General features: G+C 39.6%; 1 protein-coding gene across 5 annotated transcripts in view; it reads right to left on the bottom strand.

Moving 5' to 3' along the window:
* KCNT1 (potassium sodium-activated channel subfamily T member 1) overlaps positions 1–22,102 on the bottom strand; it is a 132,405-nt gene that overhangs the window by 18,482 nt on the left and 91,821 nt on the right. For 4 of the 5 annotated variants that reach the window (XM_074210671.1, XM_074210670.1, XM_074210672.1 and 1 more), the window contains 11 exons: positions 21,442–21,658; positions 16,098–16,203; positions 13,979–14,151; positions 10,039–10,110; positions 9,158–9,292; positions 7,770–7,881; positions 7,345–7,446; positions 6,042–6,125; positions 3,393–3,521; positions 2,556–2,576; positions 1,242–1,566 (listed from right to left, as the gene is read on the bottom strand). In XM_074210671.1, the coding sequence (XP_074066772.1) occupies positions 1,242–1,566; positions 2,556–2,576; positions 3,393–3,521; positions 6,042–6,125; positions 7,345–7,446; positions 7,770–7,881; positions 9,158–9,292; positions 10,039–10,110; positions 13,979–14,151; positions 16,098–16,203; positions 21,442–21,658 (1,476 nt within the window). The remainder of the gene's footprint in view (positions 1–1,241; positions 1,567–2,555; positions 2,577–3,392; positions 3,522–6,041; positions 6,126–7,344; positions 7,447–7,769; positions 7,882–9,157; positions 9,293–10,038; positions 10,111–13,978; positions 14,152–16,097; positions 16,204–21,441; positions 21,659–22,102) is intronic. The other variant, XM_074210669.1, reaches the window with a different exon arrangement.

Here is a 22,102-nt window from a genome sequence, read left to right as displayed (position 1 = left end):
ATTAGCTCTTATTTAATGATGGTCACTCTTCCCACACTTGTTGCAGCACAGTCCTTGCTTTAGGGCTTGATTTCTAAGGTGTCCTGTTAAATCTCATGTCTACATGGGCTAGACAGGAGGGCTGTCACACTCATGTGTTTGCTGCTAGAATTATGCTCACCATTAAGAGCTGACCATGAGATTTTCTGAGGATAATGCAGAGGCAACTATGTTTGTTTGAAAAAACAAACAAATAACAGAGGAGGGAAGAGAGAGAAGTTGGAAAGATAAGTACATGCTTTGGCTGCCCCACTCTAACTAATGAGAGGAGCTCTCGCTTTTGTTTTAAAGGCTGCAGGGATGTGACCTTATGATTTCCTGCTCTGAATATCAGTATTGTGGCAGGCTACACTTGGAATGAAAGATTTGAATCCCCGTGTGGCCCACTTAGGCCTCTCGGATGGTCATGATCTGTTCCCACCCAACCTGTTTGAGTTTATCTCTCCCTTTCCCCCAACTCACACCCCTCACTCTGGTCTCCTGTGCTTTCCCCTAGATGCCCCACTCAACTTTGCCTCCACATCACAGTTCACTGCTCTCTGGGAGAGGGCAGAGGGTGATGCAGGACCAGGCTGGACACCAGGAGATCTGGTTCCTTCTCCTGGATCTGCCACTAACTTACTCTTTGACCTTAGGCAAATCTTGTCCCTTCTCTTGACCTCAGTTTCATCATCTGTTAAATGAGGAGGGCAGGTTAGATGATCTCTAAGGTGAGCAGCTGTGGAAACACATAAATAGCAGGATGTGTGTCTTTAAAAAGAAAAAAAGCAAGAAAATCAAGGACTATGGGCTTCAGCACAACTTAGCAGTGAACTTCAGGCCAAGCTCAGGATGGATTCCTGGCCTGATACTGTGCACCCTGGGACTTATACTTGTAGTCTGAACCCTAAGGTCAAACTCCAAGACAGAGACCCTCCCTCAACCCCACTGCCCAGAGACAGACCCTTATCACGTGATGGGGAAGGGGAAGGAGGCATATGGGCCCCATCTCCAGAACAGCTGTGGAAAACTCCTTGGTTAAGCCCACACACACGTGTGCCAGATGGCAGGGTCTCTCCTCCCTAGCTGGCATAGCATTGGCAGGACAATCAGTACAAAGCTGCCCCAGGGTCTCCCTGGCTGGTTGGAGACGAGTTAGACCTTCAAGGCCCAGGGTGCTTATTGGAATGGGTCAGAAGAGTCCTCTGCCACCTTCCACTTACCATAGCCTGTGGTGGGTAGCCCCAGATGTTTCATTCGGTTTTTGACGAGCTCAGATAGCTCCTGTCGCTCAGAGCGCCGATAGAGGCTGAGGCGCTGCTGGTTGATCCACTCAGCTGTCTTGCTCGTGTTCTTGTGACCTTTGCGGCTCAGGCGGCGGGCCCACTGCATGCTCTTGCGACGCAGGAGGGGGTGATCAGACTGGTCACTGGTGCAGGAGTTGCGGTGAGGGCGGTGGTGGCTGGTCCCGCTCCCTGACCTACTACCCCAGGGCTCCTTTACATCCTTGGTGTCCTCACAGTCCTCCACATTAACAGAGATTTGGGACTGGAGAAACCAATGAAAATGGGCAAGGTGAGGGGGAAGACCACAGGACAAAGTGGGAAAAAACAATGGGACTAGAAGCCTAGAAGTTCTCATCCCAGGTCTGGCCCTAAGCTTTCTCTACTTTCCTTCTTAATGCCCTATTCCTAGAATAAGGGGACAGGTTTACATTTTTGTTTTAATATTCTTTGCATTTCTTTAGTCTACTGGCCATGTTTTGAGGATGGGCCTTCTTCCAGACTACATCTGATGTTGGAGGACTAGCTGAGCTAAATCATCAGGTTGGAGGCAGGGCAATGCCTACTGTGACATGGGAACTCTCCCAAAAGGTTGGAGTTCTGTGCCAATAGGGAGGTGGAGGGCTACCTATACTGATGAAATCACAGATGTTAATTATGGGTAAACAGATGTGAATAGCTAGAGATACATCTGTATATAACAGTATTCTTATCACAGAATGATGGATAAATATATTAAATTCAGCACATTATGGTAAACTGCCCTCTTAGAAATTGTTTTCTTTTGTCCTCTGTCTTCACCTGTTGCCCCAGCTACATCATAGCCTAGGCAGAGAACATGATTCTTCTCTTATTGTTCCCACTGTGCCTATAATTTAGGGATGGGGCTGGAGGGGGCTGAGTAAGTACTTAAATGGACTTGGAACAACTGTGGAGTTTTGTTCTTTCATTGCTGTCAGAAATTGCAGTAAAAAAGCAGAACAGAGTTAAAGAGAAGTAAAATACCCCCATCTTTGACCATACTACTTCATGAAGCAAATCTCTAAGAAAATTCTTTATTCTCCTTGCTGCCCCAGCCTAAGTTGGAGCCCAAAGGATCTGTGCCAAAGCATAGCATCTTTATCTGTATCAGTTCATGCAACCTGGAACTTTATGAGTCAGGCAGGATTTTCTATAATGATTGTAAGACACCAAATTGACTTTTTAAAAAATTCAATTAACATTTTAATTAACATTCAATTAACATTTACTCACCTGGGCTCTGAGGTCATGAGGCTGTACAAAAGAAAATTACATGCAGTTTGGGTTAATTCAGAATGTATCACCAGTCTTCCAGATTCTGCTTGCCCCCCCTGCTAGGCCCTAAGTCTTAGGCCAAGATCCTCAAGAGAGCAGGGGCTCATACCCTCTGAACTGAACACTATAGAAAATCCTTAAAATCAGATACATCTGATTTCTCTGACAATTACACCAGTTGGCAACATCGGGGGCTTAAAAGCAGACTCTCAGTGCAAACCCATTGCACTCTGAAGTTGATCCAGGATCTCAGGAGATCAACTTAACATCCTCTAAAAGGAATGTCTCTGTCTCCTACTGTCTTAAGCCACCTTTCTCAGCTGTTCCACTGGGTATCACCAGGGGATAGCCAATTAGCATCTAAATACTGTGTCCACAGCAGGATGGCACATGGGGACTTAAAAAAAAAAAGAAAAAACTAGAGGTGAATTAAAAGAAGTAAGCCAAAGAACAAAAGAGTAGAGCTAGCAAATGCAGAGATGCTAAGGCTTTGTAGTTCCAAGGGTTCACAGAAAGAATTATGAACCAGGAAGCAAGGGATGGGAATTCTTTCCTTGGATTTGTCACTAACTTTTTGAGTTTCAAATGGGCAAGTTCCTTCTACAGCCCAAGCCTCAGCTCAGTCATCTGTTAAATTAACACATTGGATTAGATGAGCTCTGATATTGTATATCCCCATAAGAACTAAACTGAATTTCTTAGCAGTGAAATTCCCAGCAGTGTCGATGGAAAGGTTCCTGAGTTGATCTAGCAATGCTTGCTTAATAACCTCCAGGGCTTGCTTCCACTCCCTACCTCTGATGTGGAAAACATGTGAGATTCGGTTCTATAGATGCCAATGGGGATCTCTGCACTGGACGAGCAGAGCTTCTGAAAGAGGCGGCCATAGGTCCGGATCCACAGGTCATCATCTGTGATTTTCATCTGGGACAAGAAAAAGCCTTTTAGGAAGGAACTGACAAGTATTTATTAAAAGAAAAACTGAATAACATACAAACTGCTTAGATTGTTCCTCAAAGTTCTGGTTCATAACTTAGATGTAATTTGCTTTTCTCATCTTAGTGTACATTTTACCCTGTATGGAGCCTAGCCTGGATTATTTGGTATTCCCCAAACATATCCTGCACTTTTCTCCCCATACACTTTTGCTTATATTATTCTCTATGCCTAGATTACCACCATCTTCAAAATCCAATCTTTCATTCACAAATTTAATTCCAGTATAAACATTGGTTAAAAACCTTGGAAAGGCAGGATACTGCACTGAATACTGGGGATGATCAATATAAGAGACCTTACTCTTAAGAAGTTTACATTATTTAAAAATTCTAATTATTTATTCATTTTGTTTAAATTTTATTCATTTTAACCAAAAATTTATTTAAAAATAAAAAAATTAATTGACCAAAAGAATATATATAATGATTGAAGTACAAGTCCAGACAAAGTGCTATGAAATTTGAGGGGTGAGGAGAAATCACTTTAATTTAGGTCAAGGATTAAGAGAGCTAAAATGAGTTAAATCTTGAAGAAAAGATTTTAACAATGGGAATTTGAGAAATGCTTTGTGGTAGAGGCTGGGGTAAACTAGGGGAGGTAATCCATTCTAAGTGTGTGTGGGATCATTAAAAAAAGGCATGGGAACAATACAATAGAGGAGAGGGATACAGAATGATTTAGTTTGGTTGCGAGGAGACTTTCAGGCTAAACTTAGTATTTGTGTATTATTCCAAAGGAAATGAGAACCAGTGAAGATTTTTGAGTAAAGCTGTTGCAGGATTATTGGAAGATTATTTGGGCAGCAGTGTGAAGACATTGGAAAAGGGATCCGTTGGAGACACGAAGATCATTCCAGGCACTGAAGAACTTCAGGCAGTGGCTGGATGAAAACTTATTGGGTAGGTTAGAGTGGGGATTCCTTTTGGGTAAAAGTTAGACCAGGTGACTACTGAGGTCTCTGCCAGTTCTAATACTCTGTGATTCTATGATTCTGCCTTCACAAGAGATTGTAGATAGGGTGACTACAGTAAGAATGGAAGGAGATCAGGTTATGGAGATTTATTTATTATTTTTTGTAAAAGGGGAGCTTTAATTTTTTCTTTTAGGTTTTTTCAAGGCAAATGGGGTTAAGTGGCTTGCCCAAGGCCACACAGCTAGGTAATTATTAAGTGTCTGAGACTGGATTTGAACCCAGGTACTCCTAACTCCAAGGCAGGTGCTTTATCTACTACGCCACCTAGCCTCCCCAGGGGAGCTTTAATTTTAAAGTTAACAATTAGGAGTTCAAAAGCAGTGACCCCAAATTTTTTGCCATTCACTGAAATGATGCAGATATTTCTAATTTTTTAAAATTAAAAAATTTAATTTATTTATTCTTCCAACTACATGCAACACTAGTTTTCAGCAATCATTTTTTTGCAAGGTTTTCAGTTTTATAATTTTTTTCTCTTCCTCCTTTCCCTTCCCCTTCTCTGGACAGAAAGAAACCTAATTATAGGCACTACATGTATAAGAAGGAGGTATTTCTAAAGTAAAACTGTCTTAACAATTATTTTGTACCTCAAGCTCAAAAAATTCTAAAACACATTTCATTCTCTGTATTCTTCCTCCCTCAGATCTGATTTTTTTTTCTCCCAAGGTATTTTTGTTGATTATACAACCAACCTTTTTTTTTGTTGTTGATTATTTTTGTTGATTATACAACCAAGCTTTCAGCCACTCAGATTTGCTACCTTGGAATCTTCCTTTACTCTCAACTTCTACACCTAATTAGTGCATCTTAGCTCTCTAATTATTGCAGAATCTTGTTGATTATCCTTTATTTGGATTCAGATTTTCTTCCCTTACTCCTAACCATAGAAGCCTGTAAGTTCCTTGAGGACAAAGATTGTGACATTTAAAAAATCTTTGTAACATATAGCAGTGCTTAAATAAAGTATGATAACAGTGAAATGGAGGGAAGGAGAGGGGAAAGATCATAGAATCATAGATTTAGACTAGGGGGTTACGAACTATTTTAAAATATTTTTATAGCTATTTCAATATAAATGTTTTCTTTTATAGTTCTATATAGTTTATTTTATACATTTAGAAATATTATTCCAAAATGGGGTCTATAGGCTTCATCAGACTGCCCCAAAGGTTCAAGACACAAAAAGGGTCAAGAACCCTGTGCTCTAGACCTAGAAGGGATATCAGAGACTAAAATGCCCTATTGCCTAGCCCCCCTCATTTTATAAATGAGATTCAAGTCCAGATGATTTACCAATATTAAAAGACTGAGTGATTGGGAGAATTAAAGTGCCCTTATCAGACAATAGAGTTTAGAGATTGGGAGAAGGGCAGATTTTTAGTAGGGGAAGAGACAATGAGGTAGGTTTTGCACCTCTTGAATTTGAAGTTTTTTCTTGGACCTCTAAGTGGGATATCCAAAAGGTCACTTACAGCACAAAGGTATCCTGATCCTGGGGTTGTATCAAGACCCAGCAATAACCTTGTAATTGAGATCATGTAATCCTTCACAAATGACTGGGAGGAGATAAAGAAAGGATAGTTAGAAAGTAAGAATGAAATAAATTGAACAGATATCTGTAGATATGGACATTCTTCCCAGCAAAGACCTGTGTCTAGACTGTCATCCATAGGTTTCATTCACAGACATATATGTACACACATACACAAACACATATACGTGAACAACCATAGATATGATAATGATCTGAGCTTGACCTTCAGAAGAGAGTTGAGAAAATGTATTTTTTCCTTTTTTTGCTGAAGTGAGAGCCTTTGCAGGTAGAATATTGGACATACTGTCAGATGCAACTAATATATTATTTGGTTTTTATGCCATTTCCTTTTAACATTTTTTTGGTCACAATAAAAGGCTTATGGGATTGGGGAAAGGATGAATTTGAAAATGAATATGATGCAAAGACAGAAGATATCAATAACTTTTTTCCAAAAGGATATACATAGGACATACAAACATATACCTGCATGCACACAGAATTTCCTCCAACCCAGACAAATTCCACAAGGTATTACATATACCCTTTCTTCTTGCTTTCCCTTTGCTCCTCTACTGATTACCCATGGCTGTTCAGACCCCCTGGGCTAGTGGGTTCATGAAGAACTTTAAGTCCTCCCTTGACCTGGGACCAGACCCCATAGGGTGGCCAGGATCATGACTGTTCTTACTACTAGGATGAACATGAAGCCTTTCAGAGAGATAGTGATCTACCAGGCTCTACCTCCTGGCCTCCCTATGCATTCTAGTCTTCCAAGACTTACCATTAGCCCTATTGGTATGAGTTCCAGGTCCCCTCCCCCTCTGCTGACCAGCCATAAGACCTCCTGTCTCTGGTTCTGTCTATCTGACCTATAGCTGATTTCTTTCATACACATTAAAGTATAAAAGTCAATTAAATAGGGACCATCTCCTTTTCTCTAAGTGGAGCCTCAGTGCTAATGCCTTTTCATTCATTCATTCTTCTATTAAGACAGTAGGACATCTGTGCACATTATCTACCCATCTCCAATACACACATTTGAACAAATATATACTTAGGAGCACTGGACACATAGCCACAAAGTATTCTATGCATGGATAGACATTCTTGGACCTTCTGCACGTAACCCTCCCTGCCCCCAGTTCACATACAAACACACAGAACTCTCTCATGCAGCAGAAGTACTTTGAGTCACTCCCTTTCTCTGGTACAGATCTCCCCAGGACCCCCTAACCTACCTGATAGAGCAAAGTATCTAGCATGCTAATGCTAAAAACTCTGCCTGCTGCAAAGGGAAGGCGGAACATGAAGGCCAGATTGGAGCCATTCTCTCTCTCCCTCTGTTGGAAGGAAGAGAACATCAAGCTTAGGCATCATTGAAAGGAGAAGTACCAGACTGTCATAGGGCAGGGTCCCCATAGCCAGTGTCTGGCTATATCAAAGGGAAATCTTCAGGGGAAAAAGACCAGTAATTAAACTTTTCCTTAAACTTTTCATAGACCAATTAGATCTAATTTCTATCTTCTGATAATCCAATCTTGTCTTTCTTTAAGTTTCTATCTAGCTTCCAAGATGAAACTAACAGCAGCTGAATGAATATTGAACAGCTTGGATTCTTCACAAAATCTGAAGGTTAAATCCAGGGATCTGTTATAAATCCTACCTTTTCCAGTTTGGAAAGGGCCAGTGAATAACTGTCTTTGGCCCTGAACTGCATGAAACGCATATTTGAAGGATGAGTCAACTCGGTTATGATGCTGAGACTTGGGAATAAACTAAGGAAAAAGAGAAACCAGAACAGAGGATAACTGTTAGGAAGGGGAGTTCTCAAGATCTGGAGATAAGGGGAAAATTTCCCCAATATATAGGTGTTCTAAAAAGGGAGGCCCAACAGGAGAAGAAACTTGAGTTTAAAGAATTTGAGAATTGAAAGGGACTGGAGATCATTTAATACAATTCTCTTATTTTTCAGTTTTTCAAACTCAAGGAGATGTAGAATGGGAAATAAACTTGCCTCTTGTTTTTTGTTCGCTTTAAAATGTGGCATGTGAAATTGAAAGTAAGACTCTAGGTTGGACAAAATCTATAAAGTACCTTCCAGCTCAACATTCTATAAAATGTTGATAGAATTCAAACAGGTCAGAGGTCGATAGAAAGAATAGTAAATTCAGAGTCATTGGGTCTTGGAATAAGTTTTGACTTTATTAGGTTACTTGTGACCTTGGAAAAAGTTGGTTTTTTCCCATTTGCTTTTTTAAAATAGGTTCTTAGGTTTTTGCAAGGCAATAGGGTTAAGTGACTTGCCCAAGGCCACACAGCTAGATAATTATTAAATATCTGAGGCCTAATTTGAACTCAAATACTCCTGACTCCAGGGCTGATGCTCTATCCACTGTACCACTTAGCTGCCCCTGTTCCACCTAGCTGCCCCGGTTTTTCCCATTTGCAAAAAATTTCAATCAGAGGGATTAAATGTGTGGCTCACAGGTCAGATATAGCTCACAATACTTAAGTATGAACCAAACCAAATTATAATATAATTAGAAAATATGTAACATAAATAGAAATATTATAAAACAAAGATAATTTTAATGTGTGGCTTTCTAAGTCAACAGTCATCCATAGGTTGGCACTTATGTCTATCAAAGTAGTCTTTTTTTTTGAGGTTTTTTGCAAGGCAAATGGGGTTAAGTGGCTTGCCCAAGTCCTCACAGCTAGGTAATTATTAAGTGTTTGAGACCGGATTTGAACCCAGGTACTCCTGACTCCAGGGCTGGTGCTTTATCCACTGCACCACCTAGCTGCCCCTCAAAGTAGTCTTGAACATATTTTTTTTTTTTTTATCAAATCCCATGAATATAGATGGATTTCTCAGATTAGCCAGTTGCCATTTTCAAAGGGCAGAGCATTACAAGAATGAGATCCTGGCAAGTTTCAGTGGAGAAGAGGAAGATAAGATGACTCCAGAGCAGGGAGGGCAGTGCTGGGACCACAATATTTCCCATTCAGACAATAAATCAATATAGTATCCCGTCTTCCCCTCATACTCACCGGAACATGGTCTGCACATTTACGATGGTCTTGGCATCTGCCATGTAATCCTCCTCAGCACTCATGGTGCTCTCCTTGTCTACGACCACCAGGTTGTCAGCATATATGATACCACACTGTAGTAGGCTGTCTAGGCTGAGAGGCCAGACAAATCACATTGAGGAGAATGTTGTAGAATTGAGGGCAGAAAAGACTGAGACCTTATTGGGAACTAGGTTGGAAAGGAATGAGAAGAGATTCTGAAGGAACTGGGCTGGATGGAGCCTGAAGAAGCTTGAGGGGGACAGGAGTTGTAAAGAGAGGATATGGGCTGGACAGGGGCTGATGGGGAAGGATCTACCACATACCAACATATCATGCCAAGAAACTTGAGAGAAGGCACCTTTCAGACCCCTCTCTCTCTCAGGTAATTTTAGAGCTGCAAATTTAGCCATCATCCTATTTCTTTTCCCATCCATGGGAGATATTCCCTTTTGGTGCTGAGAAGTTTGGAGATGGTCCATATTTCCTCCCATGGCTTCTAAGGGCAAGTGAGGAGGAAGAAAAGTTTGGTTTGGAATTAAATTCTCTTTCCTTCCAATTTAACACAACTCTCAACATTAGTCCTAATTAGCATTTTTTAACTTCCCTATAGAAGAAAAGTCAAGGGAATAATAGGAAATAAGAGAAACAAAGAAGGGACATGAGGTAGAAAAGAGGAAAGGAGAGAAGAAATGGAAGACCACTAGGGAAGAGTTTGACTCTATTATCTTTGATTATTTTTAAGATTGTCTGGCATGTGGCTTGAGAGGACATGTAGTTCGCTCTCACTCTCTATTTTGATGCACTTTCTCTTTTCTCTACCTTCTACAATACAGTTTGACCCTTGAATTGACTCTTACTTATCAACCGAGCCTTCCATATAGTAGACCATGGGGAAACAGCAGATGGCTTCAAGGAAGTGGTGATCTGGCCTGTGGGGATATAAACATAGGGAAAAAAAGCTAAGCCTGGTAAAGTCACTGCCTCTCGATTTCTCTGGTTCTGGACAGCTTGGATTTATCCAATGTGCAATTTTGAGTGATCCGGGCTTAAGTGGAACCAGAGAGAGAGAGGGTGGCTGTGGTAGCCAAGATCTAAAGGAAACTGGACTATTCCTTGGACTTTCCCTTCTCTTATCCCCAGATAAGCCTATCTAGAGATGGGCTGCCATAATCAGGCATAATCTACCATTATCCCATTGAGTCAATAAAATTTAGCAAATTATATTCTAGGAACATGTAAATTCACCTTTGAAGACTGGCCAAGATTTTAGGAAGGAGAAAATAAAAACAATTGTACAGTTATAAAGAGAGCACTAACTTTGAACAATAGAATTGTAGATTTCCTGTTTTAAATGAGATTTTCTAGTTAATCAGAGGTCATAAAGCTCATTCCTGAGCCACATCTCAGACAGGCATTCAAGTAGCTTTTGTTTAAAAACTTCTCTTGGTTTAAAAGTGGGGTGAAGCAGTCCATTCTACTTTTGGACAGTTCTAAAATTAGGACACTTTTCTTTACACAAAGACTAAATCTGCAACTTGGTAATATCTAACCAGTTTTTAACTCTGCCTTCTGGGACCATGTAGAATTGTCCATAAGAATTCCTTTTCTGCACAATAGTCTTTCAAACACTAAAATACCAGTGTCAAGTCTAGTCTTAAGCTCTAAGCAAAGCATTCTAATTTCTTTAGCTGATCCTTGTATGGTATAGTCTTTTGTCCCCACATTAACTTGGTCACATTTCTCTTTAACTTCCTAAAATTCACCCAGAACTGAAAACAACGCTCATTATATAGTTATAATAGGACAGAAGATAGCAGAACACTGCCCTTGTTCTAGATACTAAGTCTCTCAATGTGGTCCATAGTTTTATGTATTTTTGTGGTCCATTTTTTTATGTTTTTTACTCCCATATCGTTCTATTGTTTGATGATGAGTTTGTTGTCCAGTAAAATAGTTTTGAGTTTTTTTAATAACAAGATTGACTCTCTAGTTATATCTCCCTGTTCTTATACTTATAAAGTTGATTTTTTTGAGCTAAAGTATAGGATTTTGAATTTGTATTTATGAAATTTTATCTACTAAGATTTGGCTTAGTGTTTGTCTATTGAGATTTTTTTTTTTTGATCCTGACTTTATCTTCTCATATATTAACAAATTTGACAACCCTGCCATTGGTGCCTTCATCTTTGTTATTAATAAAAATGTTAAGCAGTAAAGTGCTCAGGACAGCTCCCTGAGGCCACACTCAAAACCTCTTTTCTAGTTTACATTGAGTCATTAAAGATTGTGTGGTCTTATAATTCATCCCATTGAGAATCTACCTAACTGGACTCATCTTGCCTTCTCCCTGTTGTACATAAGATAACATGAAAAAAACTTTGCTGAATATTGTTAAACATTGTTTTCTCCTGATCTGCCAGTGTAATAACTTTGATGACAAAGGAAATTAGTTTAGCTTATTTTAAAATTTATTTTAAAATTTCTTGGTACTATTTTGACATCACAATAATTTCTGTATATTACCTTCCTTAACTGGGATCCCCCCCTTCCCTGTAAACATTCCATTGTAACAGGGACAAATATTAAAACCTACTGACATACAACAACTTCACTGGACAGTATTTCTTTGATGAAGTCATGCTGGTCCTTAGCAATTTACTTCTTCCCTTACCAAATGCTCATAAACTTTACCTTTAATAATATATTCTAAAATCTGACTAAGAATCAAAGTTGAACTCACCTTCTTATAGTTTGTGAACCCTAGCCTCTTCCCTGTTTAAAAAAAAATTGGGATAACACTTGCCTTTCTATATCCCTCTTCTATTATCACAGCTTTTCAAAGCTTGGAGAACATCATGGTAAAGTGAAAGGGAACTAGAATCAGATTTAGAAAAGACCTGGATTCAAATTTTGTCTCTTTAATTTGCTAGCTGTGTAGCCATGAGAAGTCATAGACTTGCTCAAGGTCACACAACTAGTAAGTGTCTGCGGTTGGATTTGAACTCAGGGCTTCCTGATTCCAGTCCAGTGCTCTCTCGACTGTGTTATCTATTTGGTACTGTACCTTCCAGCATGGTAATATATCATCTATTATTTTTGTTCTTTTATTACTGTCATCACCATCACTGACAACTGTGCCCATCACAACTATATCTTGGCTCATCCAAATCTGACCAGTTGAATTCATCAAGTCTACTTTCAGTAGTCTATGTGGACAATATGGAAAGGGGAGGGCTAGAAGATATTATGCAGTGGAATGAATTCTCACTTGGTTGAATGACTGGCCCCCAAAGGAACCTTAAATGCCTGAGAGGCACTCAAAAGGTAGATCTTTAGTAGACTCTATATCTATTCTCTTACAATCTCTTTACTTATCATGGGCTTCAGCTCCTCATTGACTATTTTGGCTCTATCCTTCCCAAAGTCAAGATCATTCTCTTTGGTAAGGTAAAAAGGTCAAGTTGTTTTGCTTTCTCTCCAGTGTTGATGATCGTTTTCTTACATACCCTAGTAGCAGTCCTATCCCCTTTTGGAATCTCCCTCCTCCCAAACCATGTAGTTTTCTTGAAAAGTACTTTTTGTGGTCCTTAGCTTTTATTGAGAGGCAGTGTGGCATAGTAGATCAAGAACTGGTCTCAAAGAAAGAAAGACCTGGGTTCAAGTCTTCCTTCTGGTCACATGGGTAAGGCAGGTCACTTAGCTTCTTAGGCAACTCTCTTAGAGCAAAAGTGGCAGAGAAAGTCATTTCCTCAGTTGAGTTTCCCTTATCAGTGAGATCTTGGTTCTAGTCAGGATTCCCTATGGTTCACAACTGTCTTCTTTTAGTTTCTATATCTTTTTTTGGGGGGCAGGGCAATGGGGTTAAGTGACTTGCCCAAGGTCACACAACTAAGTAATTATTAAGTGTCTGAGGCCAGATGTGACCTCAGATCCTCCTGACTCCAGGGACAGTGCTTTTATCCACTGCACCACCTAATTGCCCCATGTCTTCTTTTAGTTTTACTTTCATCTTCTACAATAAATCTGTTGAACATCTACGTGAACTTTTAGGCTTAACTTCAACATTTGCAGTGACAAGGAGCTCACTATTCCCTAGACTAGCAGCTTTTCCACCCTCAAATGAATCATTTTTTTTGGCATTGCAATAGGGTTAAGTGACTTGCCCAAGGTCACACAGCTAGGTAATTATTAAGTGTCTGAGGCCGGATTTGAACTCAGGTCCGCCTGACTCCAGGACCAGTGCTCTATTCATTGTGCCACCTAGCTGCCCCCTCAAATGAACCATTTCTAAGCCCATATTATCTTTGCTCTATTCCCCGGACTTAGAACTAACCCCCACCTTGACCCCATACAACTGACCAACAATCTATTCCTTAGATTTCTGGAATGGGCTCATCCATTCCTCTGGAAACTCAGTCCAGAGCTTATGCCTTATTGATAAAACATTGAGTAGAGAGATTCAAGAATACTACATTCATATATGATCCCATTAAAACATTGACAGAAGCTTTTTTCCTAGGATTGTTGAAAAACGATGAGGATTTCAAAAATCAGAAAAATTGGGAGAAAGTATTAAATTTGAGGATAAGAGGATAAAATGATGAACTCAGCAGACATGGGCAGGAGCTGAATTCGTAGTACTTGACCATTCAATTCTACCTGGGGTAGAAAATGACTTTAAATAGATGAGTCCAACTCAATCCTGTCTTAGTCAAAAATCAAAAAAGCCCAGTCAGTATTAGCAGATCCCTTTTTTCTTTTTGTTACACAAAAGGTTTAGCTTGTCAATGTACTTACTTGTTGTCCAGAAGCAAAACTATTGGATTTAGCTCCTTCCTAGATCTATAATATGCCCGGAGGGGAACAATGAAGTTATACAACCCATTCCCAGCAGTCTCTGCAGAAACTATGATCAATTTGTTCTTAAAGCCATAGGCCTTAGCATCTTCATAACTGTTGTGCTTGCAGCCCTGGATGGAGATAAAATCCAGAGAACAGATCCTGTCAGTCAGTGTTTCTATTATTGGTTCCATATGGAAAAAACAATCAGAGGTCAGATAGAGTTGGTCAACATGTTGGCTAGTGTGCTGCACAAAAATAGCACCTTTAGTACTAATACATAGACAGTTAATGTTTGATTTGTAATTTATATAATTGGATAATAAAAAGGGTTGCTCAAAGTTTCATTCACTTTTCTATTTTGGGATGCCATCTTATATTCTAGAAAAGAAATAGAACTACATCTTTGTCTAGATCATAGCCCATTTTGGGGGAAACATCAACCTTTGGACAAATAGTGGCTTTCTAAAATAGTGGAGGACTGCATGTGTGAGAGTGTGTGTATGTTTGTGTGTGTGTATGTGTATGTGTGTATGTATGTGTTGTGTGTGTTTAATGTGTGTGTATATGTTACTGTAGAGACCATTCTACTGGAAGAAACAATGGGTTGGTAAAGAGTCCAGGGTTTATGTGATATTTAAATGAGTTAGCTTGGAGGAGAGAATCCTCAGAGGTGATGATAGTTGTCATCAAGTAGATGAAGAACTGTCACATGAAAGAGGATTTTGTCTTGTTCTTTTTGACTGCAGTGGGCAGACAAGGGAGCAGTGGGTGGAGACTATTAAGAGGCAAATGGAAGCTTGATGAAAGGACAAAACTTTCTACCAATGGGTTTCCTCAAGAGGTGGTTGTTCTTGAAGGAATTTACTTGGAAGAATTCAAGTAAGGCTGAAGGTATGTTACAGTGGGGATTCCTCTCATGTAGATTCTTTTCCTTTACTGCTGAGCCCCTTCATTAGTCTGTAAGCTCCTTGAGGGGAGAGACTGTCTTTTACATCTTTTTGTATCTCCAGGGCTTATCATAGTGCCTGGAACTTAATAATAGTCCATTGACTGACTGTATGGCCTCTGAGGTCCTTTTCAACTTTCGAATTCTCTAATTCTCTATAACAACAGTAGTACTGTTAATTCACACATGTTCTTTAGCACCTGAAGGTTTACAAAATTCCTAATATACATTACTTCAGTATTTTGAAATTTCTGTTTTTATCAGTATGGACATTTCTCAGCTGACACAGATCACAAGCCCTTAACAATTAGTAGATATAATGGCTGACATTTAACATTCTGTGGCCAACCTGAGTAAGAGCTTCTTTGAACTTAGCAAGATTAATTCTTAGATAACAGATATTTGTCACTGGGCTCATGCTCAAAATTTTACAAGTTTAGTTGTATCTGTCAAACTTTTACTATACTGGCAGGGCCTTTGAGGGACCTCTTCCATGCCTTGATGAGACATCTAAGTAGGATTGTAGGTAGGTTATCAATTTTATCTCATGCAATGTTCATATGTACTTGGCTTTGGCCTAAGTACCCAAATAGTGTATGTATATGACATCCTGGGGATTTGCAACACTTAAGACAAACTAACAAAGTCTCATTTGGAAGACCTATCATGGAAGGCATCTTGAATTATGATCCCAATTTTCTCTGGCAATTTCTTTCTTAACAAGGACAGACAGTATCACTTATTAGAACATAGAATAACAACACAATAGATACTGATTCCATAGGGTTGGGCATCTAACTGAATGTATGACCCTGGGGCAGAAGTGACCTTAAAATATAAAATGAATACTAACCAGATCAATCCTGCTTTTGTTAAAGTCATAAAGTTCCAACCAATATTGGTGGGGCACACTTTTTATTTTTGTACATGAAGGCTAACAGGCTGGAGGTATACATACTTACACGTCCTTTTGTGGACTTAAGGAGGTAGTAAAATGTTTGGCTTAATTTCCTCCTGCTGAGTGGCTGGCTATGGAGAGTGTTAGAGACATTAAATAGTGTCAGCAGGTGATATTATCAGGTCCTTTTGAGCCTTAGATTGAAGGGGTCTTACCTGATATGTTCTTACCTTATCTAATCTCAGACAGCAGAATGGAGCTTTCACAGGGAGCAGGTGGCATAGAGTAGGAGAGCTTCCAATATATGGTGAGTTGGGAGGGTAGCCTTTCACATACCTAGAACAGAGGAAGTTCAATTTCAGGTATCAAAATGGATGACCTTATTGCTCTGTTAACAACCTTACTCAGAGGTTGGGTAACAACTATTTATTGAGCAACTATGTGCCTGGCCAGCCCTTTATTGGCTGATCCCTTCCTATATTTCAAGTCTTATCTGCCATTGTCATCCACGAACTCTTCAATTAACCATATGACTCTGTGGATATTATACTCCATTTCCTTTCTGTTGCTTTGACTGGTTGAACACTGGCTGCTGTGCATCCTCTCTTCATCTCCACCTCTTGGAATTTCTGGTGTCCCTTAAGACTTAGTTTAAACACTAAATCCTTCAGTAAACTTTTTCCTGATTCCTCTCAACTGCTAAGGCATGTCCTCTCAAAATTATATATTTATACATATACATGTTGTCTCCCCCGTTAGACTGTAAGCTCTCTGAGGTCAGGGCCTGGGCAGATTTAATCCAGGAAATAGGCATATTTCATTTTTGTATTTATATTCCCAGTGCATCTGTCACATAAAAGGCCTTTATTAAATGCTTGTTGAATGGCTGATTGATATGATATTGTCCCTTCTCTCAAGGAGAATTGATTCTAATATATCTGAAGATATTTAGAGTTTGAGAGTCAGAAAAGACCTCAGAGATCATTTAGTGTAGTTTAGAAGACCATGATCTGTAAAAAAATGAAAGAATATTACCATGTAGCAAATATAGTTGAGACTATGTAATTCAACTGATGACTTATGTAATTTATTTGGGTTAGAGGGAATGGGCTCTAAAATTCCTCCCAGCCCCAACATCTTACTCTAGAAGTACTACAGAAAATCTGAGAAGGTTAGAGATAATTATGGAGTGGGCAGGGAAGATTGAATTCCTTCTCAAGTAATTTAGGGGGCCCTGAAAGAGAGGCATATATAATGAAGGGAAGTGGAGAAGACAAGACTTTCCATTTGTTTTCTTTTCTTTTTTTTAGTTTTTTGCAAGGCAAATGGGGTTAAGTGGCTTGTCCAAGGCCACACAGCTAGGTAATTATTAAGTGTCTGGGACTGGATTTGAACCCAGGTACTCCTGACTCCAGGGCTGGTGCTTTATCCACTGTGCCACCTAGCTGCCCCAAATGGAGTTAAGTAGCTTGCTCAAGGCCACATAGCTAGGTAATTAAAAAAAAAATTTAGTTTTTTTTTTTTGCAAGGCAAACTGGGTTAAGTGACTTGCCCAAGGCCACACAGCTAGGTAATTATTAAGTGTCTGAGACTGGATTCCAACCCAGATAGTCCTGGCTCCAAGGCCGGTGCTTTATCCACTACGTAGCTGCCCAAGACAAGACTTTCCAAGAAGGAATGTGGGATCTGGTCTATGTGTGTGGTAGAAAAGAGAAAACTGACCTGGCTGGAGTGGAAGTTATATGTTGGAGAGTGGCAGAAAACAAGACTTCCAGGGGTCCACCTTCAAGCAAGGGCAGGGCAAAAAAAGGAAAAAAGACTAGACTCTCATTGCTCCTCAAACAAAACTGTGGACCCAAGTAGCCACAAGAGGGCATCCTGACATCAATGGAACAACTCTGGTTCCTGTAGAGACTGCTGGGAAAATCAAAGGGTTTGTTTTTTCCTTCCTTTCCTTCCTTTCCTTCCTTTCCCTCATTTCCCTCCTTACCTCCCTCCCTCCCTCCCTCCCTCCCTTCCTTCCTTCCTTCCTTCCTTCCTTCCTTCCTTCCTTCCTTCCTTCCTTCCGCTCCTCTTTCTCTTTCTTTCATATAAAGAGGAGGGGAAGGAAGGCAGCAGACATCACTTTCCTGGTCTCTGACTCAATCTAGTGGGAATAGGGGAACTCTAATGTTCTTTCTTTGACTGTGAGTTGACAGGCAGACTAAAGGGAATTGGGAAAGGGATGGAGGGCCAGTGAACTCTCTATAACCTTTAGAAATTCAGTAATCTAGTTCAGGAAGGGGCACAGATTTGAGTGAACTCAAAGAGAAGCCCTTAAGGCAGAGACCTTACCTCTTCCCAGCACCAATGCATGCACCTGAGGCTCAATGAAGACTGATGGATTTAAATAGAACACCTTTTATGAATCTAGCCCCTGCTCCTCAAACCCACACTGAACTTTCAATTTTCAGAAATCCTATGGTCAATAAATACATTTAACTCTACTCATCTGTCCCACTTACTCTCCTGCCTTTTTTACATTACAACTCTGTGGCTGCTTAGCTGGGAGATCTTGCTCAAGTCACTGCTTCTCCTTGGGCTTCAGTTTACTTTTCTCTCAAATGGGGTGAGTAAACCAGATGGTTTCCTCATCTCTATAGCCAAAGCAATAGCAATGACTCACATCTTTGTTGTACTTTCAGGCTTATTAAATGTTTTCCTTTCAGAAATCTTGCAAAGTCAGTAATACCCCCATTTTAAAGACAGATCTGAGGTATCCTCATGATGTTTTTGGGATCCAGATAGAGAAATCTATTATGCCAAACTTGCACTAGACAAAGAATTCTTTGTAGGCAGGAATGATCTCTTGTTTTTTGTCTTCCTATGTAATGGTATAAGGCTGGACACATATGAGATATGCCACAAATGTTTGTCAATTAAATTACAATAAAAATAACAAAAATCAAAGTTTATAGTCTTTATAAATAGCTGCTCAAATAATCTGTTTTTAAAGGTTAGATCTGACCATTTCACTCTCCTTGAGGATAAAATATAAACTCTTCATTTTGGTATTGAAAGCTCTTCACCACCTAGCTTACCTATTCAGATTTATTTCACATTACTGTCCTTCTCATCCTTTATTCCAGATGAACACAGATTTTGTTGTTCCCCCAAGATGATATGCCATTTCTCACTTCTGTATCTTTGCACAGGCCTCCTCATGCCTGGAAACACTTCCTCCTCATTTCAATCTTTTAGAAAACTTAGCTTCCTTTAAGGCTCAGTTTAAGAGTGATGGAAATAAAAGGCCAAACAGTCACAAATGTTTTTCAACTAATGATAGAATTACTTTGCCAGCAGAAAAAAGAACAAATTCAACAATAAAGGTTCCAAAATACAATTCCATTGTCAAAGTTAATCATTTATTTGTTTTAAGAAGTAACACCTATGGTGAGTCCACGAGTCCATGAAAATATCTTTGAATTTCTTACATCTTGCATTTTCCTATGGCAATCCTGATTCTGCCAATACTTTCCCTTTGCTGACTCTTGTAATCAAAAGTCTTTTTTTACACTAACAAATGAAAATTCTTTACAATAAAGTATAAACATGGCCTTCTCCCTTCTCCCCCCTTCTCTCTAATCATGAATTTGCTCACTCTTTTCCCTCCAGTGAACATTAACTAGTATTGTCATTAGCTAAATGGATACCTGTTTGGGGAAACTCTCAAATGTGTTTTATTTTCTAGCAAGGATACAGTATTAAGAGAGAGTGAGAGATTTGAATTTGAGTCTTGGCTCTGCTGTTTGTCCTTGGACTTGGCAAGTCATTTGGCTCCTTCAGTTCCCATTTTTATCTTTCTATAAGATCATCATTGGACTCTGAGTCAAATGAGTTCATCAGTATGAGTACTTTGAGAAATATAAAATCCTATCAGTTTTAAGAGATTGTGATTATTATTTATCTTAAAGGAAGGGAGAAGAGTGCAATAAACACAAAATGGTCCTGCTTATACAATGCAAGAAAGAATGCTAACTAGTTACCTAGGGAAAAAAATACTCCCCAGTGCAGCAGAACTGGATTAAAATGCAACTGGATTAAAATGCAACTGGGAAATAGTTAACAAAATAAAAATACAATAGAACATGAATAACATTCATATGTGGTTTTTTAAAATCAATATGTGGCTCACAGGGATCCCTCTTTATGGTTTAGTGGCCTTTTTTCTATTTATATTTGATATCATGATTGTTGTGGACTGAGGGCCAGCCTTGAAACCCTGAAGATCTGAGTGATCCTACCTCTGATACAGACTGACTGAGATTCCCTGGACAAGTCACTGACCTAACCTGTGAGGGCTTTAGGCATAAGACTATGACTTGCAGGGAATGTGGTGCTCTGTAAGGATGGAGGAAATTTACCTAAATCATTAGCAATCTTCTTAGAGTAAAAGTCAAAATTTAAGGTCATTCTTAAAATGAATAGCAACTTTTTAAAAAAGATAATAAGTCTAAAAAAAAGATAATAAGCACCTATCAAGAGCCCTTTCTTGCTTAAAACAAGATGAATTTATTCAAAATGGTAATCATTCCTTCCTTTGTTCATTCATTAATTAATTCATTCTAATGTCCCTAAATGCAAGAGAAAAAGCACTAATTTTGGAATCAGAGAATCTTGGACTCAAGTCCTGACGTTATTATTCATTGTCTATATGACTTTAGGCAAATCATTTCTCCTTTCTGGGCCTCAGTTTCATCCTCTGTAAAATGAGAGAATTGGATGAGATGATCTCCAAAACTCTTCCAGGGCAGCTAGATGGCACACGTTCCTGGTCCTGGATCCAAGAAGATTTATCTTCCTGAGTTCAAATCTGATCTCTGACATTTACTAACTGTGTGACCCTGGGCAAGGCAAATTAACCCTGTTTGACTCAGTTTTGAGAAGGCAATGGCAAATCATTTTAGTGATTTGCCAAGAAAACCCCAAATGCAGTCACAAAGGAGGGGACACAACTGAATTGACTGAATAACCACCAAGTCTCTTCCTGCTTTAAATTCTACATTTTTACACAGCATTTGTTACAATCTTTTAATCATTTCCTCTCCATTGTTCAATGAATGGCTTTTTTTTCCTCCACTATAAACTACAGCCCAGTTGAAACCTGCCTGGCAGTCCTCATGTTAAAATCTTAAATGCCTCTTCCATGGTTCATTCACTTTATATTTTTCCCAATTCCTCATCTCAAGTCTTCCCCACCTCCCCCAGTTTTAAACTTTTTTGCTCACAATGTCTTTCCTCTTCGCCTACAGTTTCTATGGTTAAAAAGATACTTAGTATCTCTTAAAGAAGTTCAAGATTAATTTGGAGGGAAAAAATCCATAATTAACAATTAACCCATTTTTCTTCTTTATTCCCTGCTGGGGAATGAGTGGGCCTTTCATCAATGGCTGTGTGTTTACCAAGCCAACAGCAGAGGCAGCTCAATTAATGATATGACACAGCGCTTAATGGAGAGCCTGGTTAATTATAGGGAGGTCTTCAGTCTCGACTGAACCTCAGGGGGTGGCCCCCCGGGGTACATGGCACACTTACTCTACCACAGTGAGTCCCTCATCATCAGATGGCATCATCTCATCTTCTGACTGATCACTGAGGAGGTCACATGGAAGGAGGGAAGAGCTGTCCGCCAGCTCCAGGACTGGGGCGATGCTAGGCCTGCGGCTGCTAGAGCCATTTTCTGTGGGCAGCGTGAGTTTGCTGCTATTCGTGGGCCGGCAATCAGTGCTCTGCAAATCCATGGCCACTGTACCTGGAAAGAAGTAGAAAAAACTAGCCCATTGGCCACTGAGTGTCTCAATAGGGGTTTCTTTGTTTAACCTCACCCCCTTGTCCTGTCCATCAACACTCCCAGATTAATTTACACAGATCCTGGTCCATTGGACACAACTATTCCAGAGAACCCCACCTACTTCACTCTTTCCAGACTTCATTTATCCAAATAAAATATACATTTCCTGGCGACACACAAGCCTCTCTCCCTCTGGCTTCAGACTGAATCCTTACAAGGATCTGGGAATTTTCCAGAAAGAAGAAAGAAGAATTTTCTCCTTTATACTGTAAATTTCCTGGACAATCATTATAAAATTCTTATCTGGTGCAAAATTCAGTAATCTGTCTTAGACCCCAGGCAAGGGGACTGAACTATTGAAATACTCAAAGAACCTCTTTAAATAATCCACTGTCACTTAATATT

The sequence above is a fragment of the Macrotis lagotis genome, chromosome 1 (genome assembly GCF_037893015.1).
Source record: "Macrotis lagotis isolate mMagLag1 chromosome 1, bilby.v1.9.chrom.fasta, whole genome shotgun sequence".
Classification (NCBI taxonomy): domain Eukaryota; kingdom Metazoa; phylum Chordata; class Mammalia; order Peramelemorphia; family Peramelidae; genus Macrotis; species Macrotis lagotis.
This window is presented reverse-complemented; position numbering and strand designations above follow the sequence as displayed.